This window comes from Balaenoptera musculus, chromosome 4, assembly GCF_009873245.2.
Source record: "Balaenoptera musculus isolate JJ_BM4_2016_0621 chromosome 4, mBalMus1.pri.v3, whole genome shotgun sequence".
Lineage (NCBI taxonomy): Eukaryota > Metazoa > Chordata > Mammalia > Artiodactyla > Balaenopteridae > Balaenoptera > Balaenoptera musculus.
In genome coordinates, this window is record NC_045788.1 from 144,677,588 (window position 1) to 144,691,505 (window position 13,918).

General features: G+C 57.0%; 1 protein-coding gene across 4 annotated transcripts in view; it reads left to right on the forward strand.

Moving 5' to 3' along the window:
- Positions 1–13,918, forward strand: part of PCNT (pericentrin) — a 96,783-nt gene that overhangs the window by 6,411 nt on the left and 76,454 nt on the right. For all 4 annotated transcript variants that reach the window (XM_036849814.1, XM_036849815.1, XM_036849816.1 and 1 more), the window contains exons 6-11: positions 286–529; positions 782–857; positions 5,662–5,818; positions 6,616–6,821; positions 9,035–9,486; positions 10,760–11,282. In XM_036849814.1, coding sequence (XP_036705709.1) covers positions 286–529; positions 782–857; positions 5,662–5,818; positions 6,616–6,821; positions 9,035–9,486; positions 10,760–11,282 — 1,658 coding nt within the window. The remainder of the gene's footprint in view (positions 1–285; positions 530–781; positions 858–5,661; positions 5,819–6,615; positions 6,822–9,034; positions 9,487–10,759; positions 11,283–13,918) is intronic.

A 13,918-nucleotide genomic window follows, 5' to 3' on the forward strand; every position in this document is an offset into this window, starting at 1 on the left:
ACGCTTCTCACACTTCCGATCCCCCTGACTTCTGTGCCGGCCTGAGAGAGCTCTCTGCCCTCAGGGCTCTGGGGTTTACTGAGGCCGCCTGGGTGGTCTCCCTGTGCGAGGCCCCCTGTGCCATGTAGCATAAGCCCTGGAGGGTCCCACGTCCTTTCATGGGTTCTGGGATGGGGGGACCTTTTACAGTTCTGCCCCCAGAACCACACTACAGGCTCTTAACCACCTTCTGATTTCCCCTAAGTATTTCATTTTGAGATGATCGCTTGCTTTCATCCTGTAAAGAGTTACACAAGCAGCTCCTGGCCCGAGCGTCTCACGTGGAGGGGCTGGAACACCTGAAGCGGGACGTAGAGCGGCAGCAGCTGCAGGAGAGAGCCAGGCACGAGTCCGAACCGGGACAGCTGAGAATCTCTTGTGAAGAGAAGTCGAGGGAGGCCGAGAGGGGCTATCAGGAGGACCTGACCCTGTTACAGCAGCGACTGCAGGACGGGAAGGACGGCTCCCCGCCGGAGACGGTGGGACTCAGGTAAAGCAGCGCAGGAGAACACGTTTATGTTTGGGTCTCGACAAGATGACATTAAGGCTGGGCGCTGGTCTGACCCGCGCGCAGGCCGCGGACGGTGCCGTGCTGCTGGGGTGGGTGGGCGCCAGCCCCGCTGCGCCACCTTCCCGGCAGTCATCCTGTCCTTGGCACAGAAGCGGGATCCCGGGGACAGCGGAGTTCAGTGGAGGGGCACCCGCGTCAAGTTGTTACAGCACAGTTTCTCAATTCATCCAGTGCCTGTTCAGAAGAGACGTCTGCAGAAGAAGGAGACCGTCTTCATCAACTCGGCCTTCAGCTGGAGCAGCACGAGGTGATGGGACACCTTAGTTGTGTTTTGCGGTCTAGCTGACACAGGACATTATGACATGATTATTGGATGCCTGGGTGTGCTGTGAAGGGTTGGTCTGGTTAACGGCCACCACCACACAGAGGTAGAGTTTTCTCCTTGCGCTGAAAACTTTTAAGATTCACTCTCTTAGCAGCCTGTAGATACACAATACAGCATTGTTAACTGCAGTCCTGTGCTCTACACGATGCCCCAGGACTTTTTATCCTCTAACTAGAAGTGTGCATCTTTTTTTTTTTTTTTAATTAATTTATTTATTTTTATATTTATTTATGGCTGCGTTGCGTCTTCGTTTCTGTGCGAGGGCTTTCTCTAGTTGTGGCAAGCGGGGGCCACTCTTCATCACAGTGCGCGGGCCTCTCACTATCGCGGCCTCTTTTGTTGCGGAGCATGGGGTCCAGACGCGCAGGCTCAGTAGTTGTGGCTCACGGGCCTAGTTGCTCCGCGGCATGTGGGATCCTCCCAGACCAGGGCTCGAACCCGTGTCCCCTGCATTAGCAGGCAGATTCTCAACCACTGTGCCACCAGGGAAGCCCCAGAAGTGTGCATCTTTTGACCCCTTCATCCATTTTGCCCACAGCCCCTCTCCCACCTCTGGCAACCACCAATCTGTTCTCCATGAGGTGGGTTTTTTAGATTCCACATAAAAGTGAGATCAGACAGTATTTGTCTTTCTCAATCTGACTTATTTCACTTAGCATAACACCCTCAGGGTCCATCCATGTTGTCACAAATAGCAAGATTTCCTTCTTTTTTATGGCTGAGTAGTGTTTCCATTGTGTGTATGTATGTACGTGTGTATGTGCCACATTTTCTTTATCCATTCATCTGTTGGTGGACATTTAAGTTGCTTCCATATCTTGACTATTGTAAACAGGGGCTGCTGTGAACGTTGGGGTGCATGTGTCTTTTCCAGTTATTGTTTTTGTTTTCTTTGGTTCAATACCCAGGAGTGGAATTGCTGGATCATATGGTAGTTCTTTTTTTTTAACATCTTTATTGGAGTATAATTGCTTTACAATGCTGTGTAACAAAGGGAATCAGTTATACGTATATAGATATCCCCATATCTCCTCCCTCTTGCGTGTCCCTCCTACCCTCCCTATTGCACCCCTCTAGGTGGTCACAAAGCACTGAGCTGATCTCCCTGTGCTATGAGGCTGCTTCTCACTAGCTATCAATTTTACATTTGGTAGTGTATATATGTGCATGCCACTCTCTCACTTCGTCCCAGCTTACCCTTCCCCCTCCCCGTGTCCTCAGGTTCATTCTCTATGTCTGTGTCTTTATTCCTGTCCTGCCCCTAGGTTCTTCAGAACCTATTTTTTTTTTTTTTTGATTCCATGTGTATGTGTTAGCATACAGTATTTGTTTTTCTCTTTCTGACTTACTTCACTCTGTATGACAGACTCTAGGTCCATCCACCTCACTGCAAATAACTCAATTTCGTTTCTTTTTATGGCTGAGTAGTATTCCATTGTATATATGTGCCACGTCTTCTTTATCCATTCATCTGTTGGTGGACATTTAGGTTGGTTCCATGTCCTGGCTATTGTAAATAGTGCTGCAATGAACATTGTGGTACATGACTCTTTTTGAATTATGGTTTTCTCAGGGTATATGCCCTGTAGTGGGATTGCTGGGTCATATGGTAGTTCTAGTTTTAGTTTTTTAAGGAACCTCCATACTGTTCTCCATAGTGGCTCTATCAGTTTACATTCCCACCAACAGTGCAAGAGGGTTCCCTTCTCTCCATACGCTCTCCAGCATTTTTTGGTGATGTTCTATTCTTAATTTTTTGAGGAACCTCCATACTGTTTTCCATAGTGGCTGCACCAGTTTACTTTCCCACCAACAGTGCATGAGGGTTCCCTTTTCTCCACATCCTCGCCAACCTTTGTTATGTGTTGGCTTTTTAATAATAGCTATTCTGACAGGTGTGAGGGGGTACCTCATGGTTTTGATTTGCATTTCTCTGAGGATTGGTGATGTTGAGCACCTTTTCATGTGCCTGTTGGCCATCTGTGTGTCTTCTTTGGAAAAGTATCTGTTCCGGTCTTTTGCCTGTTTTTTATTTAATCAGGTGGGTTATTTTTTGTTTTTTGTTTTTTTTTTTGCTGTTGAGATATATGAGCGTCTCCATAAACATTGAGAAAGGTTGTGTTTCATTAATCTTTAGTTGGGAACTGGACTGTCTTTATGTTATCAAATCTGAATTTCCATCCTTTTCACAAAAGCTTCCTTCTGTGACCCTGACAAGCAGAGGGAGGCTTGCTTTTGTGTCTCTGGTGACTCCACAGGCTGCATTGTGTCTGCTTGTTTAAAACAACAACCCGAGGTTCAAGGCATGACTTGGAGGCGGGTGGCTGGCAGGTCGGGTCCTGCCTGCATCCCATGCAGGCGCGGTCACCTGCCGCTCTCCATGAGCTCCCCAGCCGCCTGCGTCGTGCGTGTTGATGACCGGAGAGTGGAGCGCTGGGGAGAGTGCGTGCTGGGCGTCTTTTTAGTGGCCTTTACTCTCCTCTTCATTGAACGGCCTCCACGCCGTTGGTTTCTGGCATCTCCGACCTTTGTGGGCAGCCGTGTCCACACGGCTCTCTGTGGCAGTGGAAGCCTTCCGCGCCTGTTCCGACGTGGAGCTCTGAGGAGCCGGTGGCTCCCCTGTCCTCCTGCCCCCGGTGCTGGGGGTGGCGGTGCCGTGCTGGTGGCATGGCTGGGCCCCCGGCCGCTCTCAGGCCCCTCCGCGCTCCAGGGAGCCCTGAGATGGCAGTCTGTGTCCATTTTTCACACCAGGAACAGGCAGGGCCTGGACTCTGTCTCCACTTCTGGGAAGTCTTGAGCAGCCGTTCAGCGTGTTCGGACAGCTGTTCCTCCATGTGGTTTGTTCTCTCTCTGATCCTCCTGCGAGCCTCACGCTGGACCTCCAGGCTGGAACCACCGGTTTCCTTCCGTTCTCATTTCTCTTTTTATGTTGCTTTAGGCTTTTTTGGAGGGGGTGGGAGATTTTTTTCTCCCCTCTCCTCTAATTCTGCAGTTGACTATCTTATTTCCATTGTCACTGTTAATTTCGGAGGGCTTTGCCCTCCTGTTCTGTGTTCTTTCCTGTGTCCTCTGCTCAGCCTCAGGGACGGGGCGTCTTTGGTCTCCTGTCTGAGGGCGGCCGTTAGCGCTCAGAGGCCTCTTGCGGCTCCGCGTAGCTCCTGCTGTGGCTCCGTCCGTCTGGGTCTCTGTGTTGTGTGGCACGTCTGTGGTCCGTGCGTTGGTTGGTGACCTGAGGCTGTGCCGTCACGAAGTGTGAGGCACCGTGGGCTCTTGGGGGGCTGTCTGACCAGGCAGGCTCCACCTGGGGGCTGGGGGGTGGCCACCCCTCCTGGGGCCATTGGTCTCCACCAGCCTCCTGCTGGGGTCCCTGAGGAGAGGGGCACAGTGGGGTCCCCACTCCAGTCGGCCAGGTCCCTCCCCCCACGCCAGTCTCCCTGGTCCGCAGCCCCTGGGGGTCGTGCAGTCACCTCTGTGCCCCCTGTACCCGCTTCCCAGCCTCCCGGGTGTCTGGGCAGCTCTCAGGTGGCTCCCCGTTCAACCCCTGTGAGCTTCCCTGATTCCCGTCTTCCAGCAGTTGGTCACCTTTGGCTTACTGATTACCTCTTTCACTGTTTCTTCTCCTTATAGGTTTATGAATTATGTCTCCTATCGTCTAAGGGAATATAATAAACGATAGAGTATACGTGTGTTTAAGCAAAAGTCCCCCGTGTGGGCGCGTGCGTGGTGTATATTTGGCGTGTTGACGCGCCATGTTGACTGAGGGTGCCTGGTGGAGCTCCCCCAGCTGGGTTTGGGAACCCCCATGCCCCTCTGGTCGGCTCTGACCCCTGGCCAGTGTCTCTCTGGCTGCAACTGTTTGGTTGTCACTGAGGCTGAATGTCTTTTGACTTGTTTGGTCGTCGCGGCCATGTTTCTGCCCTCTTCTCAGAGGCCAGGAGCCCCTTGCTCTCGGCTCCCCGTCCCCAGTCTCCAGGCACAGCAGGATTTCCCTGTATCTTATCTTTGTTTTTGTCACCTGGAACAGGCTGTTGCCTGGCGGGGGGTGAGACTCTGGCCCCCCTTTCTTTCCCGGGATGGCGGGTCTCTCTCGTCCGACGTGCTGGGAAGCCTGACCCTTGTGAGCCGAGCTGTGTCGGGGGCGCTCGACTCCGCCCGTCAGTCAAGTTGTTTTCTCCCGTGACCGTATGAGGACTCCAGTCTTGATTTAAAAGATAACTCGAGCTTATTGAGAGCTGGACATTTAGGCTGCCGTGGCCTCTCTGTGATTTTGAGGAAGACGGGGTGACTGGTTGCATTTTGAGGGAACAGGAAACGTTGACACGGCCTCGAGTCCCTCGGACCCCGCACTCCAGAGCGTCGTCCTCAGGGGGCAGGCCCAGCGCCCGGCTCTGGATGGGAAGCGCAGGGCAGGGAGAGAGGAGAAACCCGGGCACCGCAGGTGGAGCGGGGCGCCTTCCACCGAGGCCCTGGCCGTGTGGCTGGTCCCGGAGGCCTGACCTGGGGTGCGGAGGGCGAGGGACGGGGGTCCGGTGGGGGACCCAGTGCCCACGGCTCGGCGTCGGTGGAGTAGGCCCGCCTCCCTGCTGGAAGCGAGACGGGCAGCAGGCGGCGTGGCCCTGCGTGGCGAGGCTCCGTGGGGGGTTCCGTGGGGGGTTCCCTGGGAGGCAGGGATTCAGGAATGTGGCTGAGAGAGTCATTAGAAGGTTTTCTCTGTGATTTCCCAAAGGAGAGCCTGGGGTTGCACACACAGCTAGAAGAAAACCACCGGCGCCAACTAGCAGCGGGGAAGTCCTCCCAGGAAGTCCAGCAGGAGGCGGGCCTCGCGGGGACCCAGGTGTTGGAGGGGGAGCAGCACGTGGGGCCTTTGGAAGAGCCCGGCCAAGGTGTGTGCCTTCAGTGCCGCTGTGTCGCCTGGAGTCCGGCCTGCAGGGGACGTTCTGGGCGGTGACTGATTCCCATGAGAGCCACGTGCACACGCTGGCCGTTTACTTTGCAGTGTGGGCGCCGGGGGCCCTTCCTCGCGGGTTGAGGAGCAGGCCTGGGCGTGTCAGGAGAGGGCCTGCCCGGGGTCACGGGGACGGAGAAGCTGTGGTCGTCCCCGGGTATGGTCAGGGACCCAGGAGAGCAGACGTAAGGCCGGCCCTGGACACGAGCCCAGGAGAGGGTGGGTCCCGCGTAGAGCTGAGGGGGCAAGGCAGAGGGTCCCCGCCGGGGGCCTCGGAGCCGGGCGGGCCTGTGGAGGGGAAGAGTGCGGCCCAGAGAGCTGGGTCACGCCTGCTGGCGTCTTGTGCTCCCTGTTCTCCGTCCTGTGTGAGGGGTGCCCCACGGCTGCCGCTCAGCACGTTCCTGCCAGCCGGTGCCTCGGCCACGCTTGGCTCTTTATCGAGCCTGGGACGGTGGTGAGCCCTGGCCAGAGGAGCTCTGGGGGTGCCAGGTCACCCGGTACCCAGGCGGAAGGAGCGATAGCGGGTGTGGGCCACTCAGGATGGGCCTGCTCGTCTGGGCCTGGGGCTCAGTGACCACTTGGCTGAAGACCACTTGGTGTGTCATGTCCACTTCTGACGCCAAGCCCACACGGGGAGTTTCAGGATCTTCATGCAGTTGTCTGAGGCTTCTGAAGGTAGGTGTCTAGCCTGAGTTGCGGGTCAGCCTGACGGTCCTGCCCCCTGGTCCCCTGCAGAGCTCGCCCGGGTGCCCCTCCTGTGTGCACACAGCACGGCCTTGGAGGTGGCAGCCGGAGACTTGGGTCTGGAAACCATGCACAAGACTCATCTCCTGCTTCTTCCCACGGAGCTCAAGGAAGAAATCGACCTCTTAAAAGTAGAAAATAGAAATTTACATGAGAAATTGCAGCATGAAATCCGCCTAAAAGAGGACTTGGAGAAAGTAAGTTGAAACACGTCACCACTCTGCACTTCCCACGTCCACCGGGGCCTCGTGTTAACCGGCTGGGGTCCGCGCAAGCCCCCGAGGTCCAGCACGCCCTCCACCTGGAGCAGTGTTTGCTTGCTGGGTGCCTTCCTCGGGGTCGGGATGGGATGCCACCTGAGCCGGGGCCCAAGTGTGCTCTTTACAGGTGCCCCCAGTGCTCGGGAACTGGCCGGGGTCCTCAAGGGGCGCCAGGGTGGTTGGCGAGGCCCCCTTCAGGCCTCATCCACTGTGTCTTCCGTGGTGTCCTGAGCTCCAGGCTCTTCTCGCTGACTGGTGGTCGTGCAGCCGCGGACACGCGGTGATGAGACCCCTCCGCTAAATTACTGGCGAGCCTCACCGCAGTTCGGAGGAGCGGAGTGGAGGTGACTTTCTCTCGTGTTCCCTCCGAGCGGCCCAGGGTGACCATCTGGGAGGTGCTGCTGTCGCCCCTGGTCTTCCCCGCGAAGCCCCCCCTGGGGTTCCTCCTCCATCAGAGCAGTTGCATAGGAAGCTGCTGTTACCGGCAAGGCGGATCACGTGCTGTCCCCACACTGGGGCGCTGGGGGTGCGGACGGGGGCAGAGCAGGCTCGGACAGGTTTGTGGGAGGCCCGCGGCCCCACAGCGGGCGGCTCGCTCGCCGGCCGTCTGCCTTGGCACACGACCTTCTCAGGCACCGGTCCCTGAAGGACAGACTCTCCTTGAAGGCTTTTGACGTTCAGGGGTATATGTATTTCCTGGACCACCATTTTATCTCCTTACGTAAATTATTAAGAGAGGTGTGTGGAATTATCTCTCTCCCCCTTCAGTTCTCTCAGTGTTTAAGTATTTTATGGTTCCGTTATTACACATTTATGATTGTTATGTCTTCCTGAGAAATGTACCCTTTTATCATTAATGAAATGTCCCCTTTCTGTTCTGTAGTTTCTTTGTATTGAAATCTACCTGCTCTTTTACCAGTGTAGTCATTCCAAACTTTGTTTGCATTTTCTTCGATGGAGTACGTTTTTCTGTCCATTTTACCTTTGACGGTATCTCCTGGGGTTAGTGCCGACCCCACGGGTTAAGGGTTCAGTCCCAGGAGACCGCCCCGCCCCCGCCCCCTTCCGAGGCCAGTTGCCCCCCCATCTTCTCCGTGCTGGGCCCTTCAGTTCTCCTGGCCTTGGCTGTGCTCTGGAGTCTGCTCGCGCGTGTATGACTGGGGACCAGCCTGAGAGCTGGGCTGGATTCAGTCACAGATTCTGCAGCTCTCCTGCTCTGCCTCTGTCCTAATGGGCTTTCCCCCCTCACCTCCCAGCTCCTCTGGTGCAAACAAGTAAGATTTCTATGTGCACGGTACCAACAGGTCGGTGACCCAGGCCGTTTCCTCATTCTGGGTGTCAGACCACCCCCCCCTCCCGCCCCACACACCTCCTCCTGCCCCGGGATCTCTTGGGTTTTATCCAGAGTCTGCAGTTGTTGTCTCTGATGAGAGCTGATTCTCAGCCATCACTAAGAGCAGGCCCTAAGCTTTAATAACTTGAATAAAGAGTTGAGGTCAATCTCACAAACCTTTTTGGTTTGGTTTTGTTTCTTTTTGGTGATGATCAGTAGTCTGTTGACCTTTCTTTCCTTTTTTGAAAATTGGGATATTTGTGTGTGTTCAGCTTTCTGGTTCACCTCCCTTTTCACACGACACCTTTAAGGGTGTTGGTTTCAGTCTGTTGCTCAGGGCCCGTGTAGAGCCTGGAACGTTCATTGTGCGAGTCCAGAGGCTTGGCCTGGCGCTGTTTGCTGCCCTCCTATGGCTCCGTCCTGGCTGGTGGTGCTTCCTCTGTCTGGGGGGTTGGCCTTCCCTTGACGGGAGGCCCCTTACGTGTCTGATCCCCTGGGCTGGTCTTGGCACTGCAGAGGAGCTCCCCTTCGCGTGTGTGTCCAGACCTGCCAGCCCCAGAGCTAACAGTCGGGGCCAGGTGCCGGGATGCGGACACGTCTTACTTAAGCAAACAGTCTTAGATTTGTGCATTCTAGGCTCCCTTATTCCCATCAGGACGCGAAACACTGCCATCGCTCTGTTCAGTGCAGTACGTTATGGAACTAGTGCTTGTATGTTGTGGAACTTCTCTCTCTTCAGAGATGGATTTGGGTCGTTGCTGCCAGTGATCTTTTCATTTAATTTCCTTCTTCTTAAATAAAATTGTGCTTTCTGCAGGTGAAATGTACTTTAGTTGAAGCTCACCAGGAAGCACTGAAGAGTGCTAAGGAGAAGATTGAGTTAATGAAACGAGAACTCGGCGAGAGAGAGGCCGAGTGGAAAGCCACAAGTGAGGACCTGAGGAGAGGGGCTGAAGAGAGGCTGGCGCAGGGGCTCCTCGACCTGCGGGAGCAGGCCGAGTCCGAGAAGCTGTCCCTGATGCACAGGTTTGAGCTTCGAGAAGCCGAAATGAGGCAGCTTCAGGACCAGCAGGCGGCCCAGATCCTGGACCTGGAGGGGTCGCTGGTGGAACAGCAGGGCCGCCTGAGGCAGCTGGAGCTGGGGCTCTCGGGGGACGAGCCTCTGCAGTGCAGCCAGTGTGGCCGGGAGCTGGGCGGCGGTCCGGCCCCCACGGACCGGGACCGCCTGAAGGAGGACTGTGCGCTCCAGCCGCAGCTGGCGCAGAGCAGGTGCGTGACGTTCCTGTTCGGCACGGAGCCGCCCGCCTGGCTGGGTGAGGCCGGCCCCCGGGAGGGTGCGCGTGGCTCTTGGGGCTGCGGGACCTGCTGGCGGCAGCAGCTTCCCCGTCCTTCCTGTGGAGCCCCCGTCCAGTGATCCACGCTGCCCTGCATGCATCTTTGACGGGCGTTTGTGTTCTTTGCACGGTTTACAGTTTCAGTAGCAGAACTTGAGCCTCATTTATCATAAGGACGTGTGGTTCATTTCTGAAGTTTCTTGTGTATTTTGAACTCAAACAGATTAAAAAAAAAATAGTTTGTCTGAACTATGTACGTACACCTTGAAGTTTTAAATAGATTTAGAATGTGATTTGGTTTGCTGCCTCTTTGCACATCTGGGCTGTAGTGACCAGGGGTGTTGGTGAGTCCTGGTGTCACTGGAGCTGCTGTTGGTTTTACTGCTTCTCATGGGGCAGCTGCTCCCCAGCGTCATGAGGCAGGTGCAAGAGCTTCTGCTCTGGGGTCTGAGAACTGAGTTCAAATCCTGACCCACTGTGTGAGCTGGAAGGACGCAGGCACGGTGGACAAACTCATGAGGCCTTCGTGCCCTCCTGCATGGGCTGATCAGTGGAAAGGCTTTCGTGGTGTCTGGTGCACAGTTAGTACCTGAAACCCATCCAGCTCTCGTCACTCACCTGAACGCACCACGTGGCACTAACGTGGAATGGGCGCCCCGTAGAGATTCTTCCCTGTTCTGCTGGGGTGCTGGGTGCTTCAGTTAGAGGGGTGTCTCCCCGCTTCCGTGTTTGCCAGCCAGTGTCACCTGCAACTCGTTTAATTCATGCCCCTACTTCACCCACAAGGGGTTTTGGGGGTCTTTTGAATGCTCTTTGCAGCCCTGTTGGCTCCTGCAGACGATGCCGCTGCCCCTTCCCTGTTGATGTCCTCTCCTTGCCGAGGAGCGGTCACACCTGCTTCCCTGTGGTGTCTGTGGAAATGTGTGTGTGGTTTCTTGCTGGGGGTCCTGTGTCCTGTACTTCAGTCTGTGACCGGGGACCCCTGGGCTCTGGCCTCTGAGCTCCTCTGGCTTCGTGGGCCCCTTCGCTGTCTGCTCACGGCTGGCAGTGGCGCTCAGACCATTTGCAGCCCGGGGAGGTGGAAGAGCAGGTGAAATCTGGGCACGATGGTCTCACCAGTACAAAGTGGTGTCTCCTGTGAGGAGTGTGAGGTTGATGCTTTTGTGGCTGCACGTTGGGTCTCCGTGTTCACTTGCTTGTCTCCTCAGGTTCTTAGAAGAACGTCGAGAGATCACAGAGAAACTCGCCGCAGAGCAAGACGCCTTCCTGCGGGAGGCCCGGGAGAAGCACGCCCGCGAGCTCCAGCTGCTCCAGGAGCGGCACGAGCAGCACGTCCTGTCCGTGACGGCAGAGCGGGAGAGCCGGCACCGGGCCGGGGTGGGTGCGCTGAGGGCTTCTCTGGAGCCAGAGTGGCCCCGCGCGGCCGAGCTGCAGACAGAACACGCTGCGGAGACGAGTGCTTTGGAGAGCGGACACGCGTCCCGCCTGGACGCTTTGGAGTCGCGTTACCTGTCTGAGGTGCAGACCTTGCGGGGCCTGGAGCTGCGGGGCCTGGAGGAGCAGCTGCAGGGAGAGGACGCTTCTCACCACGTGGTCTTGACTCGGGTGTCAGAGAAGCTGAGGCTGAGACACGGCGAAGAGCCTCCGTCCGCAGAGGACGGCCTGGCAGCGGGAGTGAGCACAGAGCACGTGGAGGGCGTGAGAGCCTCCCGGCCGCGCGGAGCTCGCCAGGTGAGGCGCGGGGCTTCGCCCTTCCCCAGGACTGGTGTCTTCTGTTGCCCATGTGTGTCAGCTGCACGTCTGTGTGTGTGTGTGTGTGTGTGTCCCAGGGACAGCAGCGGGTTTCAGGCGGGTACAGAACAGTGAGTTTTACGCGTTTTTTGGTCACAGCTCCTTGGTGAAGGCTTTGGATCTCTGATCCTGGACAAACGTGCGCCTGTGCCTGCGTACGGCGTTCCCTGTGGGATTTCAAAGGGTTCAGAGTGCTCCTCGGGGCCGCTCCCGATTTCTGTGAGATTAAACCCTCTGTCCTGTGTCAAGAGCAGCGACTGTCCCCTTGGCAGGTGCTTTCAGCTGTAGTATGAAAGGAGCTTCTGGAGACGGCCCCATTGCCCTGGCCAGCGCTCCCCTTTCCTCATCTGCAGACCCCTGGCACTCGTACGTCATGAATAGGACACACTTATTTGGCTAGAACGTGGTCACGTAGCGGGAATTCAGTGTGGGGACAGGCTGCTCTGTGCCCGTTGGGCCCGGTGTGCACGCCAGGCACTCAGGAACGACCCTGTTCTGGTGCCTTCATACTTTTGTCACGTATTTAAGAAGTAGATATTCCAGATTACAAAGCAGGAAATCTCAGCCTTGTGAGAACACAAGTACCAGGTAGACCCTTCGCTGGTGACTGAGGCGTGCTGTATGAGGTGTTCCGGGGGGGTTTTGTCCTTTGCTCCTGGTTTAGCTTGTTGAAGGGCGGAAGGAAGAAGGCAGCCTAGTGCTGACAGGTGGGGTGGCTTCATTTTATGCTGCGGCTCTGCCTGTTCTGTGTGGTCTGCGGGCGAAATCTTTTCCTTTTCTTAAAATAATGTTTATTTGTTTATTTATTTATTTGGCTGCACTGGGTCTTAGTTGCGGCACGCGGGATCTTTGTTGCCGCGTGCGGGATCTTTAGTTGCGGCGTGAGAACTGTTAGTTGCGGCATGTGGGATCTAGCTCCCTGACCAGGGATTGGACCCGGGCCCCCTGCGTTGGGAGCCGTAGCCACTGGACCGCCAGGGAGGTCCCTGCAGGCGAGATCTCGAACAGATTCCTCGAGGGCTGAGCACATTCCAGCTGGGTCGTGAGCGAGCCTCGGGCCTGTCCTTGAAGTCGGCCGGGGCAGGGGTCGCAGGGGTCGCAGCCCCTCCCTAGGAGTTGTCCTTTTGGTGTGAATTTGGAGGGCTGTGGTGCCCCCAGGCCAGTCCAGCGAGCTCTCAGCGTCAGCTTCGGTTTCCTCCCATGCAGACGGATGCCTGGGGAAGGGGGCTTGTTCCCAGCCCGTGGATTTAAATTAGATTCCCTCGGATTATAGGGTTTGAAGAAAATGAAGCTCTAAAAGAATATCAAGAGGGAGAAGTACGCATTTTTTACATGAGAAAGCTATGTATTTTAAACCATGGCTTAGTTTTATTAGTGTGAAACGCGCTTGTAGGAAGCACGTGGAGTGTTTCCCACCTTGCAGTTGGGAGGTGTGTGTGGGTGACAGGACAGGCGTGTGGGGGCCAGTGCCCTGTGGACTCGCTCTCTGCAGGTGGAGCTGGTGTGGCCTGCTGAGGGCCTGCCCCTGGGGCAGCAGCAAAAAGCAGCCCTGCAGGAGCTCAGGGGCGGGCATGTGGCCGAGATGCAGGTGCGGGTGGCTCCGCAGGAGGGGGCCCCCACAGGTTCCTTCTGGGCAGCAGTGGCTTCAGGGATGGCCTGGGGGTCAGACTCTGGCCGCCACGGGGGTGCCGGTGACATCAGCAAAGCCGCTGGGCCTCCTGAGGCTTCTCCTCGTGATCCGAGCCCTCGGGGCATCTGTGAGGCCCTCAGTGGGGTGGACGCTGGGCAGGCCTCACACCTGCCAAGAGGGCCCGGGGCCTGCTCTGAGCTGCGTGGGACCTGCGGGGTCCCTCAGGGGCTGCCTGTGCAAGGTGCCCGGCAGGTGCTACATGTCCTCTGCATCCCGTGCTGCACCCCAAAACCCCGGGGCCCATGGTGCAACCTGGGGGCACAGCCCTGCACAGACTCTGACCAAGTGTCCTCTGGCCCGATGTCCTGTCTTCTTTGTTCTCGTGACGCCGGACACCTGCTGCCTGGCAGTTTCTGGAACACCCTGGCTGTGACCTCCTCTGAACTTGGCCTTGTCCCCCGCCTGGAAACTCCCACTCTTGCCTCCCTTTCGTCAAGTCGTTTTCTCCATGAGCCCTGCCTTCTGGGACGGCCCCTCCGTCCGGGACTCACGGCCCCGCGCCCTGTGCCCTGCATAGCCCACGGTGCGTCCCCTGTGGAGCGCGTGCCACATGCTGCGCTCCTCACGCTTGCGCTCTGCTCAGCGGCGGCCCGGGCCCAGAGCGGTGCACAGACCGGGGCTCCAGGGCAGCGCGCCCGGAAGGATTTTGCTCCCAGGGGCCCCATCCTGCAAACCTCTTCAGGGCAGTTGTTGCCGAGGTGCCCATGGCCCTGCCACACAGTGTCGCTAGGATCTCAGAGGTCAGGTAGGCAGTAAGGACCTGACTGAGGGCAGGGCCCCTGGAGGGCAGGACAGCGGCAAAGTGCCCGGATCTGTCCCACGGGGGCCGTTTGGTGGAGGCAGCTGCCCTGCTCTAGGTTGACCGAGGCTCGCGGGGAGCCTGGGG